Source organism: Somniosus microcephalus, chromosome 14 (genome assembly GCF_052327205.1).
Source record: "Somniosus microcephalus isolate GS21.2 chromosome 14, FLI_Smic_1.0, whole genome shotgun sequence".
In the NCBI taxonomy this organism is placed as follows: Eukaryota; Metazoa; Chordata; class Chondrichthyes; order Squaliformes; family Somniosidae; genus Somniosus; species Somniosus microcephalus.
This window is the reverse complement of record NC_141000.1, coordinates 84,530,011-84,546,631: the sequence shown is the minus strand read 5'-3', so window position 1 is coordinate 84,546,631 and position 16,621 is coordinate 84,530,011. Positions and strand designations below refer to the sequence as shown.

Genomic DNA, 16,621 nt, shown 5'->3' with positions numbered 1-16,621 from the left:
TGCTTGTTGGATCTGACTGTACACACAATGCCTGCCATATTTCCTGACATAACAGTCACTGCACTTCTTTTAAAAAAGTATAAATGGCAGTAGCCATTTAGCTCATCTAGCCACAGAAATCTAGTGTCCATCCATAACAGCATCTAACTAATTTTTGAATAATTCCAGAGTTCTAACCCTCAACCTTACATTCTTCTCCAATTACTACCCCATCTCTAATCTTCATTTCCTCTCCAGAGGCCTCAAGTGTGTTATCTCTACCCTGCTCCGTGCTGATCCCTCCCATCACTCACTGTTTGGATCCTTTCAATCTAGTTTCTACCCTGCCTACAGTATAGAAACCACCCTGGTCAGTTACCAAAACATGGGCAACTGTCTGTTCTCCTCAACTTCTCTGCTGTGTTCAAGATGTTGGACCATTTCATCCTCCTCCACTGTCTTTTTTCCATGGTTCCTAACTCTATGTCGTAGCCCTCACTTGTTATCACTCCTACTTGTACCACATAGCCAGCACATCTCGTACAATGACTTCTCTTCCCTCCCTGCAAGTGCACTCCAGGACTACCCCAAGGTTCCATGCTGTAACATCACCTACCCATTTTCTACATGGTGCTCCTCAGCAATCTACAGGCATGTGGTCAGATTCTATATACATGTGAATGAAACCCAGCTCTACCTCTCTGCCACCGTCACCATTGTGCTGTCTGACCACTTCCCATCATTAAGCCATGGGGTGAGCCAGTACTTCCTCCAATTGATCAGTGAGACTGAAGTCATGCTGTTGGGCACCTGCTTAAAAACTCCACACCCAAGTCCTGACTCCATCACCCTCACTCAGGCTGAACCCAATGGTAGATAATCTCAGCATCCTGTTTAACTGTGCTGAGCTTACAACCCCACCTCCTATATATCACCAAGATCACTTATTTTTACCGCCACAGCATTTGACAATATAGCTCTGCATTTCATTAGCTTTATTATCTGCTCCTCTGCAGTGAATGAACATGGTAAATGTTAAATCTACCATCACTCTCCGATCTCCTTCAGCTTCTTTCCTAACTAGTTCAACACAATTTATTAAGTAAACATGAAACTCATTCTTTTATCAAATGTGTAAAACCTTGCAATTGTCTGTATTGAATTTCATCTACCATTATTTTGTCCATTTGGAATTTTTTTCTGTCCTTTTATAGTTCCTTAGTTGTCACGTCATACACCTTCAGCTTAGTATTATTTGCATTTTGTGAAGACGGGACTTCATCTTCAGATGAGGGCTGCAAATGCAGAGGCTCATATTTGCCTAGTATCATAAGTTTGATGCATATTTCTGACAACATGAACAAAGAAAAATAGTACCTGATATGCCTGGTTAATTTAATACCTTACAATGACTTGGGTCAGTGCAAAGTCTGGGAACAAGAAAGATCCTGATTCAAACTGAATACAATAATGCAAGGCCAATAATATAAAAGTAATACAAAAGCACCCTTTGATCTGAAATGTTATTTTGTAATACAGTTACATTTTTAAAATAGGACAGTGCACATCATCACAAATTTCTATATTCTGCAGTAAGACGTGTTTGCTATTATGTGAGTTATCAGTTGCTATTATATTTGCACTTTAATTCAGAAACAAAGCACACAGAATTTCCCACCTGTGAGCCACCAACCAGTAGCAGTAAACTTCTGATTAATATTACCATATAAATGGATCATATTGTTTCATCTCTGCTTCTGGAGTTGCTTGTGTACTCATTTATACGAACCATCCTAGACCATTCCTAAGATTGACTTTTACACCCCACTGGGATTTATTAGGAAGCAATTTTTGGACCATGACTGAGGTACCAAGAAATGGATAACACTGTTGTCTTTTCATGCAGTAATATAGTGATCAGTTTTTATCATGTTACATTTTTATCCCCATTTTGTCCACTTATTTCTCCAATGAGCCACTCGCAATCATACAAACTGTTTCTGCCGAAAGTATGAATTGTCAGCCATATATTCTTTCATGGCTTTCAAAGCTACAGGTACTCCATTATCGGGCAACAGACAAGTAAGAGACACACTCAGTGGTGAAAGAGGGCTGGCATTTCTCATCCACATTCACTCCTATGGGGAGTTGAAATTCATCCTGTTGATAATTTTAGCAAAAGAAATAGTTGAAATTTCCCATTTTGTAGTCACACCAATATTTTTGGTAAAATTATCAATAAGAGGAATTTCATCTAACATATGTTCTAACCCCAACATTGCAACTAATATTTTTCTTAATAGCATAAACACCTAACCTTTATCCACACTTCTTGAAAATGTCAAGTATCAGACTGCTGTTACATTCAGTATCAAATTTCATTTCACATTGGTAAAGTTTGATAATGTATGAATAAAAGATATGAAGGAAAAGAGATATTAAAGAGGTAGTGCCACATGAAAGGAACATTAATAAAAGTGAAAAGAGAGTAAACATAAATGAGAATATATCCCTATTTAATTCCTGAATGAAAATAATTTATGTACCATGCAAAACAAATGTATAATTCTATTAAACAAACGTATTTACTGAGTAGCAGTTGTATTAAATTGACCTTGCAATAAGGTGATCTAGGTTTGCCTTCACCTTGAGGCCGTCTACATTTAAGGGCCATTCAGGTCAAAATGATGTCAGGAATACATCTTAACACTTGTTAGCAGCATAAACCATCTTTATTTGTGTTTTCTCAATGCATCATTATAGGAAGTCAGATTGTATAGGGAGCAAAATACTGATCTGGAAAGCTCTCTAAACTTTTTAATTTGCCACATAATTTACCAACAAGAATTCTTATCAAATGCCTTTTGAAATTCCACATACACTGCATTTCTCTCAGCAATATTATCCATTATTTCCTCAAAGATCTCTTAAATTTGTCAGACAAGCCTTGCCTCGTACAAAGGCAAAAGAAAAGTAAAACTGCAAATGCTGTAAAGTGTTTATAAAAACCTTTAACCAATTCCCTTGTTACCTCCTCGTCTTTCTTCACATCCCTTCTTGGGCTCACTAATCTTTTTTGCTTTGCCTCTATTTTCTTAATTTTCTTTAGTACTATTAGCCCTAGATTTGTCATATGTCTATTTTTAAGTTTAATCATTTTCTTGCAATTTTATTTTTTATAAACTCTTGATAATTCTGACATGGTGGAGGTAGTCTACTATTGTTAACAGGTTTTCCATTCTGACAGTTTTTATAGAAAGCAGTTCACTAGATATTATATTGGCAAAATATCCAAGGAGTCTACTTACTACTATTTTTCCAAATTCAGCTCATTATATCAGTGCTTAAATTTATAATAGCAATATCCACAATAATTATGACCATGGATTTTATACAATTGCTGATATACTGGTGGGTCATCTCCTGTACTGAACAAAAATGAATGTATAGACAGAAGCTGCAAGTAGTCACTGCACAAATACACAAAAGACAAGATTAAGGGTCAAACTATCCAACATTGCTACTTTCAAGTTGAGCTTTGTATAAAGTAAACCAATTTATTTTTCAATATGAAAGCACAAACACTTGAAATATCTAGCATCTTGACTTAGAATATGCAAAACATCTAGACACTATCCAAACCCCAGTTAACTATTTCCAATGATCCCCCACGATGACGGCATCGCTGCGACAGCCTCAGTACTCAACACCAACAACAGCCAATCTCCAGACGCCATCCTACAACTCATCCGCTTCATCCTTGACCACAATGTGTAAAGAACTGGTTGTCGACGGTGAAGACAAACACACGGAACATCCACGGGGACCAAATTCGCACCCCAATACGCCAACATCTTCATGCACAAGTTCGAGCAAGACTTCTTCGCTGCACAGGACCTCCAACCAACGCTATACACCAGATACATAGACGACATTTTCTTCCCATGGACCCACGGCGAAGAATCACTGAAAAGACTACACGATAACATCAACAAGTTCCATCCCACCATCAAACTCACCATGGACTACTCCTCAGAATCGGTTTCATTCTTGGACACACGAATCTCCATCAAAGACGGACACCTCAGCACTTCACTCTACCGCAAGCCCACGGACAACCTCAGGATGCTCCACTTCTCCAGCTTCCACCCTAACCACGTTAAAGAAGCCATCCCCTATGGACAAGCCCTGCGAATACACAGGATCTGCTCAGACGAGGAGGAACGCAATGGACACCTACAGACGCTGAAAGGCGCCCTCGTAAGAACGGGATATGACGCTCGACTCGTCGATCGACAGTTCCGACGGGCCACAGTGAAAAATCGCATAGACCTCCTCAGAAGACAAACACGGGACACAACCAACAGAGTACCCTTCGTCGTCCAGTACTTCCCCGGAGCGGAGAAACTACGCCATGTTCTTCGCAGCCTTCAACATGTCATCGATGACGACGAACACCTCGCTAAGGCCATCCCCACGCCTCCACTACTCGCCTTCAAACAGCCGCCTAACCTCAAACAGACCATCGTTCGCAGCAAATTACCCAGCTTTCAGGAGAACAGCGACCACGACACCACAACCCTGCCACAACAATCTCTGCAAGACATGCCAGATCATCAACACAGATACCATCATCATACATGAGGACACCACCCACCAGGTACATGGTACATACTCATGTGACTCGGCCAACGTTGTCTACCTCATATGTTGCAGGAAAGGATGCCCCGGAGCATGGTACATCGGCGAGACCATGCAGACACTGAGACAACGGATGAACGGACACCGCGCAACAATCGCCAGTCGGGGAACACTTCAGCAGTCAAGGACATTCAGCCTCCGATCTTCGGGTAAGCATTCTCCAAGGTGGCCTTCGAGACACACGACGCAAAATCGTCGAGCAGAAACTGATAACCAAGTTCCGCACCCATGAGGACGGCCTCAACCGGGATCTTGGGTTCATGTCACGCTACATGTAACCCCACCTGATGTAGGGTCATCCAGACTCGAGTCGTCATTGGCTTGTTCTCTCCACACAGATGCGGCCGGACCTGCTGTGATTTCCAGCAAAAAAAATGTTTTTTGTCTGTTTTTTTGTTTTTCATACAGAACCCAGCATCTGCAACATTTGACCCCTTGTGACCCCACCTCATTGTTCTTTGATGTAATGTTTTCCTGACTGACCTGTTTGGACACCATTTACACCTTTGATTGCTGTGATTATCTCTCTGCCGAGGTGTGATATATGGCAGTTAGAAAGATTACCTGTAAACATCTGACATTATTCTCTGACTATATAAGCTGTGTTTTTATGCATCTCTCCACTTCACCTGACGAAGGAGCAGCGCTCCGAAAGCTTATGATTTCAAATAAAGCTGTTGGACTATAACCTGGTGTTGTGTGATTTCTTACATTTGTCCACCCCAGTCCAACACCGGCATCTCCACACCAATGAAAAGAACATCCAAGATGACCAACAAAATCTATGGAATAGGTGAGTGCCGCCTAAAGGTATGTTAAAGTAATACCCAAGCTTATAGTGGATCCACCTGCCTCTCTGACAACAGATGCTGGTAATGTAGGAGTGTACCAGCACTTCTGGGGATGGGGGAGGTATGAGTTGGTGCTTGGCATGGGTATTCCCTACATGGCCGGTGAATTGGTCTACACCCCTGGTGTCGGTCTGTCATTTTCTTCCACCACGCTCCCGGAACATTGGAGCCTACTCTGCTTTGCCAGTTTTTCCACGCTTCCCTCCCAGTCTGCTATAATCATTCATACATCCTCTGGGTCACATATATATTTTTATTACTCTAAATTATCTCATTATTGCCTCCTTTTGTCTTATACTATTATCACATCTGGTATTTAATTATCTCCTGTCCGCTAGTTAATCAGTTTACATTTTTTTCTTGTGTATGTGGTCTCTTTTTTTCTCCCCACCCCCTTTACCCTTGCTCTATTCCTCATTATAAGCTGTTCATCTGTAACATCTTCCAGTTCTGACTAAGGGTCATAGACCTGAGACGCTGGCCTCCATATTAACGCTGAGACAGGTTCTGAGTGCGGGCGATAGCAGGCAACAAATGCACAGGATTGTGGGACACGTGGGAATGTCCGGTTTGAATAGAAATGCCTCTTATTTTAATTCCAGGTTTCGTGTCTCCATGTGCATGATCAAGTGTGATGCAGACCCACATGAATCGATTTCACCTTGACTATTTAAAGGCCCACTTCACAGATGCAATGGTGGAGGAAGTTTGGCGTTCTGAATATTGTGTTAAGTGGAAGTTGCAAAATAAAATCAGGGAAGGCAAAGGCTGCACGGAGATTTAATGAGGCATCCCTGGACATACTGCTGGGTGCAGAAAGGTCATGCAAGGAGGCGCTCTTCCCTAGCAACGGGGGGAAAAAACCTGCTGCCACAACAAAGAAAGAATGGCTGGAGGTGGCCCAAGAGGTGAGCAGCAGGACTGTTGTCTTGAGGACATGGACCCTGTGTAGTAAGCGCTTAAGTGGCCTAACCTAGATCCTGTAGTGCACCCCCCCCCACCACTCACTGTCTTGTCCATCGTACTCCATTCACATCACCCCTCACCCCCATTTAAATTTCTGCAGCACCCATTGTTGCGTTTCAATGCACTTCCTCACCTCCCCCTTCCTCCATCCACCACTGCCATTCACCCCAATCCTTATGTAACGTGATCCCACCTCAGTCAGCTCCCCCAATGCTCAGCGCACATCCTTAAATGCATGCCAGTGACACTCGTGATGCAGCTGCCTGATAGTCACCCTCACCAAAAGCACTGCACCCATCGGATGCACACATGCCTTAAAGACACTCATAGGTCTGTCATGCTCCCTTGCAAAAGAGAGCGCAAAATACATGGGAGCAGGAGAGGACCAGAGGTGGAACCCCTACTGATCATGGAGCTGAAAATGCCGAGCAGGAAGCTTTGGAGATAAGCGGCATATCAGCCATTCTGAACATCGGAAGTGGCAAGACTCCTACCTCATTGCTGCAGGGTGACAGAATTAATCTCTCTGACCCACATCTCCTACAAGGCTAAGTCATCTTGACGTGAATTCAGCACCGAATGAAATAATCATGTGCTTAATCATTTCAACATTTCTACATTCCCATGACTAAATCATATCCGTCTCTTCTCTCCTCCAAGGCCATCACTCGAAGAACAGCAGCCCCTGCCCTTTACAGACAAGGATTCCTTAGAGGAGCTCATTCCTTCAACAAGAACAAGGCATCAGCGCAGATATGAGCACTTGAGTGGATCCAGTTGGACAGTTGGTTGGGATGTCACCTGGTAATTCGCACTGCACAAGCGAGCACAAACAGAGCATGGTGACAAGGCCAGCTGTGGAAGGTCTGTGTTGGAGGGCGCAGTCCTCTCCAAGTTCTGCTCAACTGGACAGAGATGTTGAACTCAAAGGTGCCATCAATGAAAAGGAGAAAATAGAGTCAACAACAAATGTGTGAGGTATTGGCAGTCTTGCCAGGCACAATTTCCACAATGTCACAGAGAAAGGAGGAGTCCAGCTCAAACATATGTGGATTGATTTTGCAGCCATTGCGAGGATGTCTTCCATTTAGAGAGTGGCCACCTCAGTGGAACCTGAATCGCGGCACACTTATCAGCAGTCTCACCTATGGATGCCAACATTTTTACCGCCTTAAACAGGATGACAGATACATTAGCCATGGGCTTACAAGACATCACTGATCTGCTCCAAGCTGCTCTCCCAGAGAAAAGCAGGAGTGATCCCAGGAGAGGGACGCTGGCGATAGGAAGATGAAAGTGCAAACTCCTCTCAAAGTGTTTGCATGTCTCACCCTTTGCCCACCTCACCCCACCCCCAATACCAAACATACTGCCTCCTCTCCCGCTGGGCCAGTCTGCCCCTGCACAGGTGCAGGTGGAGCAGTTATCATAGAAAGTTACAGCACAGGAGGCCATTTTGGCCCATCATGTCCGTGCTGGCCAACAAAGAGCTACCCGGCATAATCCCACTTCCCAGCTCTTCGACCATAGCCCTGTAGGTTACAGCATCCCAAGTGCACATCCAAGTACTTTTTAAATGTGGTTAGGGTTTCTGCCTCTACCACCCTTTCAGGCAGTGAGTTCCAGACCCCCACAACCATCTGGGTGAAGAAATTTCCTCTCAAATCCCCTCTAAACCTTCCACCAATTACTTTAAATCTGTGCCCCCTGGTTTTTGACCCCTGTGCTAAGGGAAATAGGTCCTTTCTAAACACTTTATCTAGGCCCCTCATAATTCTACACACCTCAATAAGGTCTCCCCTCAGCCTCCTCTGTTCCAAGGAAAACAAACCCAGCCTATCCAGTCTTTCCTCATAGCTAAGATTCTCTACTCCCGGCAACATCCTTGTAAATCTCCTCTGTACCCTCTCTAGTGCAATCACATCTTTCCTGTAATGGGGTGACCAGAACTGCGCGCAGTACTCTAGCTGAAGCCTAACTAGTGTTTGATACAGTTGAAGCATAACCCCCCCTGCTCTTGTATTCTATGCCACGGCTAATAAAGGCAAGCATTCCGTATGCCTTCTTAACCACCTTATCTACTTGGCCTGCTACCTTCAGGGATCTGTGGACATGCACTCCAAGGTCCCTTTGTTCCTCTACACTACTCAGTGTCCTACCATTTAATGTGTATTCTCTTTCCTAGTTAGCCCTCCCCAAATGCATTAACTCACACTTCTCCAGATTGAATTCCATTTGCCACTGTTCTGCCCACCTGACCAATTTATTGATATCTTCCTGCAATCTACAGCTTCCTTCTTCAGTATCAATCACACAGCCGATTTTAGTATTATCTGCAAACTTCTTAATTATACCCCCTATATTCAAGTCTAGATCATTGATATATGGCCTTGGTGAGACCACACCTTGAGTATTGTGTGCAGTTTTGGTCGCCTTATCTGAGGAAGGATGTTCTTGCCATGGAGGGAGTGCAGCTAAGATTCACCAGACTGATACCTGGGATGGCAGGAATGACATATGAGGAGACATTGGGTCGATTGGGCTTATACTCGCTGGAGTTTAGAAGAATGAGAGGGGATCTCATTGAAACTTATAAAATTCTAACAGGACTAGACAGACTAGATGCAGGAAGGATGTTCCCGATGGCAGGGGAGTCCAGAACCAGGGGTCACAGCCTAAGGATAAGGGGTAAGCCATTTAGGACAGAGATGAGGAGGAATTTCTTCACCCAGAGAGTGGTGAACCTGTGGAATTCTCTACCACAGAAGGCAGTTGAGGCCAATTCATTAAATATATTCAAGAAGGAGTTAGATATATTTCTTAAGGCTAAAGGGGTCAAGGGATATGGGGAGAAGGCAGGGACAGGGTACTGAGTTTGGATGATCAGCCATGATCTCATTGAATGGCGGAGCAGGCTCGAGGGGCCGAATGGCCTACTCCTGCTCCTATGTTTCTATACCACAAAAAGCAAGGGACCTAGTACTGAGCCCTGCGGAACCCCACTGGAAACAGCCTTCCAGTCACAAAAACACCCTCCGCTTCCTGCCTCCGAACCAGTTTTGAATCCAACTTGACACTTTGCCTTGGATCCCATGGGCTTTTAACTTCGTGACCAGTCTGCAATGTGGAACCTTATCAAAAGCCTTGCTAAAGTCCATATACACTACATCAAACGCACTACCCTCGTCTACCCTCCTTGTTACCTCCTCAAAAAATTCAATCAATTTTGTCAGACATGACCTTCCCTTAACAAATCCATGCTGACTATCCTTGATTAATCCGTGTCTTTCTAAATTAACATTTATCCTGTCCTTCAGAATTCTTTCCAATAATTTTCCCACCACTGAGGTTAGCCTGACTGGCTTGTAATTATTCAGTCTATCCTTTTCTCCCTTTTTAAACAAGGGTACCACATTAGCAGTCCTCCAGTCCTCCGTCACCATGCCTGAAGCCAGAGAGGATTGGAAAATGATGGTCAGGGCCTCTGCTATTTCCTCTTTTGCTTCGCTTAACAGCCTAGGATACATTTTATCCAGGCCTGGGGATTTATCCACTTTTAAAGCTGCTAAACCCCTTAATACTTCCTCTCTCACTGTTTATTTCATCTAATATGTCACACTCCTGCTCCAGTTTTTGGCAGGGCCCTCACGGGCCTCAACACCCAGAGACCGTTGGCCTCGAGCACCTCAGAAGGCAGAGTAAGGCATGGAGCAGCCTGCTACTACCGCTGCTAAAGGCACAGGGATTGCACCATGTAGCAGTGCCAGGGAAGGAAAATTAAAAGCTGCAGCTTAATGAAGTTATGTACATGGGTGTATCTGAAAATGTGTTAATATCTTTAATTTATTACTTGGCACCATTTTCCCATATTCCCCATTCTGGCATGTCAAGTGCCAACTTGGGTTTTCAGTTGTTTGGTGCTGAATGTGAAAGACATGAATTGACTGAGACCAATTGGTACATGTGCAACGAGTGGGTGGTTGGTAAAAGGACTGCTCGTGTAAATGTGGGTGGGGGGGGGGGGTGTTACTTGGTCCAGTGAGTGAATAACTGAACCTTTGAGCTATTAGGACATCCCTGGCATCCCGAGCAGCATTGTGGTCAGCTGATGTAGCGTTGGCCACCCCATCTTCCTCTTCATTGGAATTCTCATCAGATGCGGAGAGCTGAGCGGCTTGTTCCTCCTGCAACCTTTAGTCCTCGCTGCTGCGCTCTGTTGTGCAGAACACAGTACACGACGATTATCCTAGCGATTCTCGCTGGTGAGTATTGAAGGGCACCTCCACATCTGTCCAGGTACCTGAAGCGCAACTTGAGCATGCCGATGGTTTGTTCAATGACATATCTGGTAAAAAAATATGGCTCACATTATAGCACTCCTGGTGTTCATTGGTGGGGTTCCTCAGAGTTGTCTCAGGCAGATTTGAAGGGGGTATCCTTTGTTGCCTGTCAGTCACCCTTTAAGGCTGGCTCCAGGTCCAAACGGGTTAGGATGTTGGACTGCCGCAGTATGAAAGCATCATGGCTCCCAGGGAATCTGGCACAGGCCTGCATGAAACTTTTCTTGTGGTTGCAGACCAGCTGAACATTGATCGCTTGTGTTGATCTTGGTTGATCTACAGGTGCTCAAATGTGTGCAACAGTAGATGGCACCCTGCACCTGTGGGAAGCCAGCCAGAGACGCGAATCCTAGTGTCTGCTCAATCTGACTATTGTATCACAGAGAAAGTTTACATACCTACAGCCCTGGCAAACAATCCATTAGTCACCTGCCTTATGCATTTATTTGTAGCCAACTGCAAATCACTCGCTATGACTCCGGTAGAGCCCTGGAAGGAACAAAAATTGAGAGTGGCGGTGGCGGCTTTCACAGCCACTGGTAATGCACCCCGACCCTCTCCCACCCATCGTGGGGAGGTTAATATCGAGCTCGTTAACCTTACCATCCTTTCTCCACAGATACTGCCTAACCTGCTGCATGTTTCCAGAATTTTCTCTGTTTTTATTATAGGAATAAAGTGCCTTTTTTAATAGGTTTTATATCACCACACATACTAAATCTGGAATTGATTCCATTTGCAAGTAGGATCTTCTGAACTCTGTGCCACTCGTGAGTTATTTAGTCCACCTCATTCAAGGGATACATTCCAGAATGAACAGCTTGATTGGAGTATCCTGTTACATAGAACTCTGAAATAAATAATTCTGTCATTTTCAATGAAACTGTGAACTATTGAACATATTTTTCTTGACTGCCTCTACATCGCACTTCAAACCACTTATGCGCACATTTGTTATAAACCTGGTCATTGATCAATATTTCTGATGGTGAAGGAACAAAATCAAGTTTTTTTTCCTGAGTACTGTGTACATATTTCCTTGTATTTGGTGTATGCAGGGTGAACTACGTACAATTTTTTGATACCAAGACATCAGTATGGTGAAGTTGGTCTGACCTTTCCTAAATTTCTATAATGTTTGCTCAAAGAAGTGATCTTCTCACAAGATCCTTAATGAGACACACAGTAACCCACATAAATCCCCAATAATGGAACAGGCTATAGAAAAAGGGCAAAATTCAAGGTCAAATCAGTTAAGATCATTCTAAGACATTCCTTCGAGTTAACTCAAAATCTGCATTGGCTAAAACCTGAAAGCAGATTGCCAGGCTAACACCTGATACAATGATAAAAAGAGACAAAAAACAGAGAAAATATAAAGAAGTAATTCCCCAATATACTAGTTCTCTTCAATAATGTGGCACCTTAATTTAAAAAAGATAAATATACAATTCTACAACTAATAATTTTTTCTTCTTAAATTGTATTTACTTTTGTCCTAAAGTACAAAAAGAGACTGTATCCATCTCTCTATTCATTAGGTCTGCCATCTTGTATCGCCACTAGAACCGAGATTCAGAGCATTTCCGTTTTCCTGCAGTTTGATCACATTAAGAGCACATGAACTGAGGTACCCTACCACATACATCCCTATTGAAATAAAGAAACAAAAATCTTGCACTAGATGTGATTATAACTAAGTTTTTATTCAAAAAACAATCCTCTAATAATTATTCCATTTGAACAAAATTGTTTCATCTCAATCTCGTGGAAATAAGTGAGAAATATATTTGTATCAAAGAATCTGTGCATAGCAGAAATTTATTCTGAAAGCTGCAACGGCTCTTCAATCTTAAAATGGCTGGAATGCATGTAGCAAACTGTACATACAGCAACACCAGAATGAAATGGAAACTGAAAACAATAGATGGCAATTTCAACTCTGAGATCATCCTATCAGTTCAGAAAAATGGTAAAAACATTACAGGCAGATTTGCTGACAGAGAACTGAGCTGTTTCTCTTTGTACCATGTGTGTAAATGAATTGCAAACCACAATACCAGCAAGAGAAATGGGATAAAAGGAAGCAAATACTCTACCCCTACATCTGCAGCTGATCCAAATTGAATTACATCATTACTTTCCAACACAATCCTAGTCACATAAGCATAACACTGCCAGACTAGACTCATCTGAATAATATTTAAGTATGGAACAAGCTGCAGGTAAACACACTTACCATAATGAGACGAAGCTGTATATTATCCATGACTGCTGTGCAAACAATCCAGGTTCAATGGAGAAGAAAGCAATATGACCAGTAGATGGGAAGATGCAAGTGTCCACTGTTACAAACCTTCTTGTGAACTAGTCAAAAAAATAATTCTTAAAAAAGGATACATTCGTAGAGCTCCTGTGCGGCACCCAATGGCCAGGATTTTTTGCACTGGATCAAAAGCTAAGGCAGTCGGTTGACAGGGGAAGCCATGACGCACCGTCTGCAAAATAAGAGATGGGACCAAAGGAATCATTAAAAACTGACCTTGTAAACATCTTTCACAAAGGTAAAATTATACATAAAAACTATCTTGACTGACATAAACCTGCATTTAAATCTATACATTTCTACTTTTTCAAAAATCCATTCATGTGGCATGAAACAAGGGAACGGTAGCATAGTGGTTATGTTACTGGACTAGTAATCCAGAGGCCTGGACCAATGATCCAGAGACATGAGTCTAAATCCCACCATGGCAGCTGTGGAATTTAAATTCAGTTAATAAATAAATCTGGAATAAAAAGCTAGTATCAGTAATGGTGACCATGTAACTACCAGATTGTCGTAAAAAAAACATCTGGTTCACTAATCTACTTTAGGGAAGGAAATTTGCCATCCTTACCCGGTCTGGCCTGTATGTCACTCCAGACCCACAGCAATGTGGGTGACTCTTAACAGCACTCTGAAATGGCCTAGCAAGCCACTCAGTTAAGGGCAATTAGGGATGGGCAATAAATGCAGGCCTTGTCAGCGACGCCCACATCCCGTGAATGAATAAAGAAAAAAAAAGAAACATATTGAATGTCAAATTTCAATAAATAAATAAATAAACTTAGTATTACATAGTATTTACAGCACAGAAACAGGTCATTCGGCACAACTGGTCCATGCCAGTGTTAATGCTCCACACGAGCCTCCTCCCATCCTTCTTCATCTAATCCCATCAACATATTTCTCCCTCGTGTTTATCTAGCTTCCCCTTAAATGCATCAATGTTAGTTGCTTCAACTACTCCTTCTGCAAATTCCACATTCTAACCAGTCTCTGGCAAAGAAGTTTTTCCTGAAATTTCTATTGGATTTATTAGTGACTATCTTATATTTATGGCCTCTAGTTCTGGTCTGCCCTGCAAGTGGACACATCGGGCAGGATTTTTATTGGGCCGTGGAGGCGGGATTGGAGGCGTGTGGGGGGTTAAAATCCCGAAATCGGGGGGCACGAACCCATCCTGCCCCCAACCCGCCTCCATGCCAGTTTCAAAGGAGGCGGGTACCTGACCCGCGCTGGGACCTGCCTTCCCGAGACGGGAAGGGGATTAGTGCCAATTAACTGCCTGTTAACAGGTAGTTAACAGGCAGTTTTTAGCCTAATCCCTATTTTCCTTGGTGAAATGTGGGATTCCCGACAGCTCCAGACCACGCCAAGTTAGCGAGGCGGGCCGTCAGGATGAACGGCTTGGAGGGGTCGAGATGTCTGGTGTTCAGGTGAGTGATGGGTGCATGAGTGAAGAGGTAAGTGTGTTTGATGTGTGTAAAGTGTTTAAAGAAGTTTTACTTACCTTTACAGCCTTCCCTCCTTCAGGTCTCGGGAGTACCTCATCTCACCGGCACAGAAAGCAGAATGGCCACGATCTGTCAAAAATTACAGCATTCAGCTTTCTGTTCCGGGGGAGATCTCTAAATCATCCTGAGAGGAAGGAATTAACTTAGAGTACAGATTGTCAGTGTTTGACAGCTTCAAACAGCTGTGAAACGCTGATATTTCATCTGTCAAAAGGTCTTGACAGATGAAATGTCAATCTGTGACGTCACTTGTTGCTGGGTGGCCCTTAATTGGCCTGCTGAGCAGGCTCAACAAGGTCAATCAAGTCAAAATCGCATGGGTTGGCTAGAACTCGATGGAAGCGGGACTACAACCCTGAAAGTTGTAGTCCCGCCTCCTAAATGAAAATCCAGCCCACCTTCTCTACATCTACTCTATCAAACACTTTCATAATCTTAAAGCCCTCTATCAGGTCACCCTCAGTCTTCTATTTTCTAGAGAAAAGCGCTCCAGCCTGTTCAATCTCTCAGTTCTGGTATCATCCTAGTAAAAAACTTTTTGCACCTCCTCCAGTGCCTCTATATTCTTTTTATAATATGGAGACCAGATCTGTTCACAGTACTCCAAGTGTGGTCTAACCATGGTTCTATACAAGTTTAACATGACTTCTCTGCTTTTCAATTCTATCCCTCTAGAAATGAACCCCAGAGCTCCGTTTGCTTTTTTTGAATGGCCTTGTTAACCTGTGTAGCTACTTTTAATGATTTATGCATCTATAACCCCAGATCCCTCTGCTCCTCTACCCCATTTAGACACTTATTTTCCAAGGAGTATGTGGCTTTCTTATTCTTCCTACCGAAATGTACCACCTCACACCTATCTATATTGAAGTTCATTTGCCAATTACATGCCCATTCTGCAAGTTTACTAATGTCTTCCTGTATTTTATTGCAGTCCTCTTCTCTATTAAATACATCCCTCAATTTGGTGTCACCCGCAAATTTTGAAATTGCACTTCCGATTCCTGAGTCCAAATCGTTTATGGAAATGGTGAACTACAGTGGTCCCAGCACTGATCCTTGTGGAATACCACTTCCAACCTTTTGCCAGTCTGAGTAACTACCTTTAACCCCTAGGAGGTGATTTTGCCAATGGGGGTGCGTTGGAGGCGGAACTGCAGCTTGTCGGGTTTCAGTCCCGCCTCCATCGACTTGTGGCCAACCCACGCTAATTTCCCTTGATTGACCTTGTTAAGCCCGCCCAGCGGGCTCAGCAGGCCAATTAAGGGAAAGCCGGTTACAGAGAACATCAGCGTATGACGTTTCATCTGAATTGTCATCGTTTGACAGCTCTATGAAGCTGTCAAACACTGACATTCTATGTTATTTGACGAGTCCTTGTATTCGAGACTCATCAAACCTCTTTCTTTCGCAGAAATTAGATGATTGTTGCATCGGAAAATGCAGCAGCCATCTGTCATCTCTGCCGTGAAGATGCGAGACTCTCCGCATCCCAAACTGTTGACGCCTGCAGGAAGAAACAAAGGTAAGTAAACTTTTTCTAACACTTTCCACTCACCTCACATACTTACCTCTCCATACTTGCACTCATCACTCGGCTCCACAGCGCACTTTTGCACCCCGCAGACCCACTGCTCGCCTCGGTGACCCTGGCGGGGTTTCCTGACATCGGGAAGCCCGCGCCTCTGGTGGCAAAATGGGGATAATCCTTTTAACTGCCTGTTAACTACCTGTTAACAGGCAGTTAAGTGGCTGTAATCCCCTTCCCGCCTCCTGGAAAGATGGCACGGAGGCGGGATGGGTACCCGCCCCCAGATTCTATCATTTTCCCAGCAGTCCCGCCTCCAAACCCACCTCCCCAGGGCTGGCAAGATCGCGCCCCTACTCTCGGTTTTCTGTTTTGTAGCCAGCTTGCTATCCATTCTGCTTCTTGTTTCCGGACTC

At 43.5% G+C, this 16,621-nt stretch overlaps 1 protein-coding gene across 2 annotated transcripts in view; it reads right to left on the bottom strand.

Moving 5' to 3' along the window:
* stxbp5l (syntaxin binding protein 5L) overlaps nt 1-16,621 on the bottom strand; it is a 583,450-nt gene that overhangs the window by 512,022 nt on the left and 54,807 nt on the right. For both annotated transcript variants that reach the window (XM_086006840.1, XM_086006841.1), the window contains exon 2: nt 13,238-13,335. In XM_086006840.1, the coding sequence (XP_085862966.1) occupies nt 13,238-13,335 (98 nt within the window). The remainder of the gene's footprint in view (nt 1-13,237; nt 13,336-16,621) is intronic.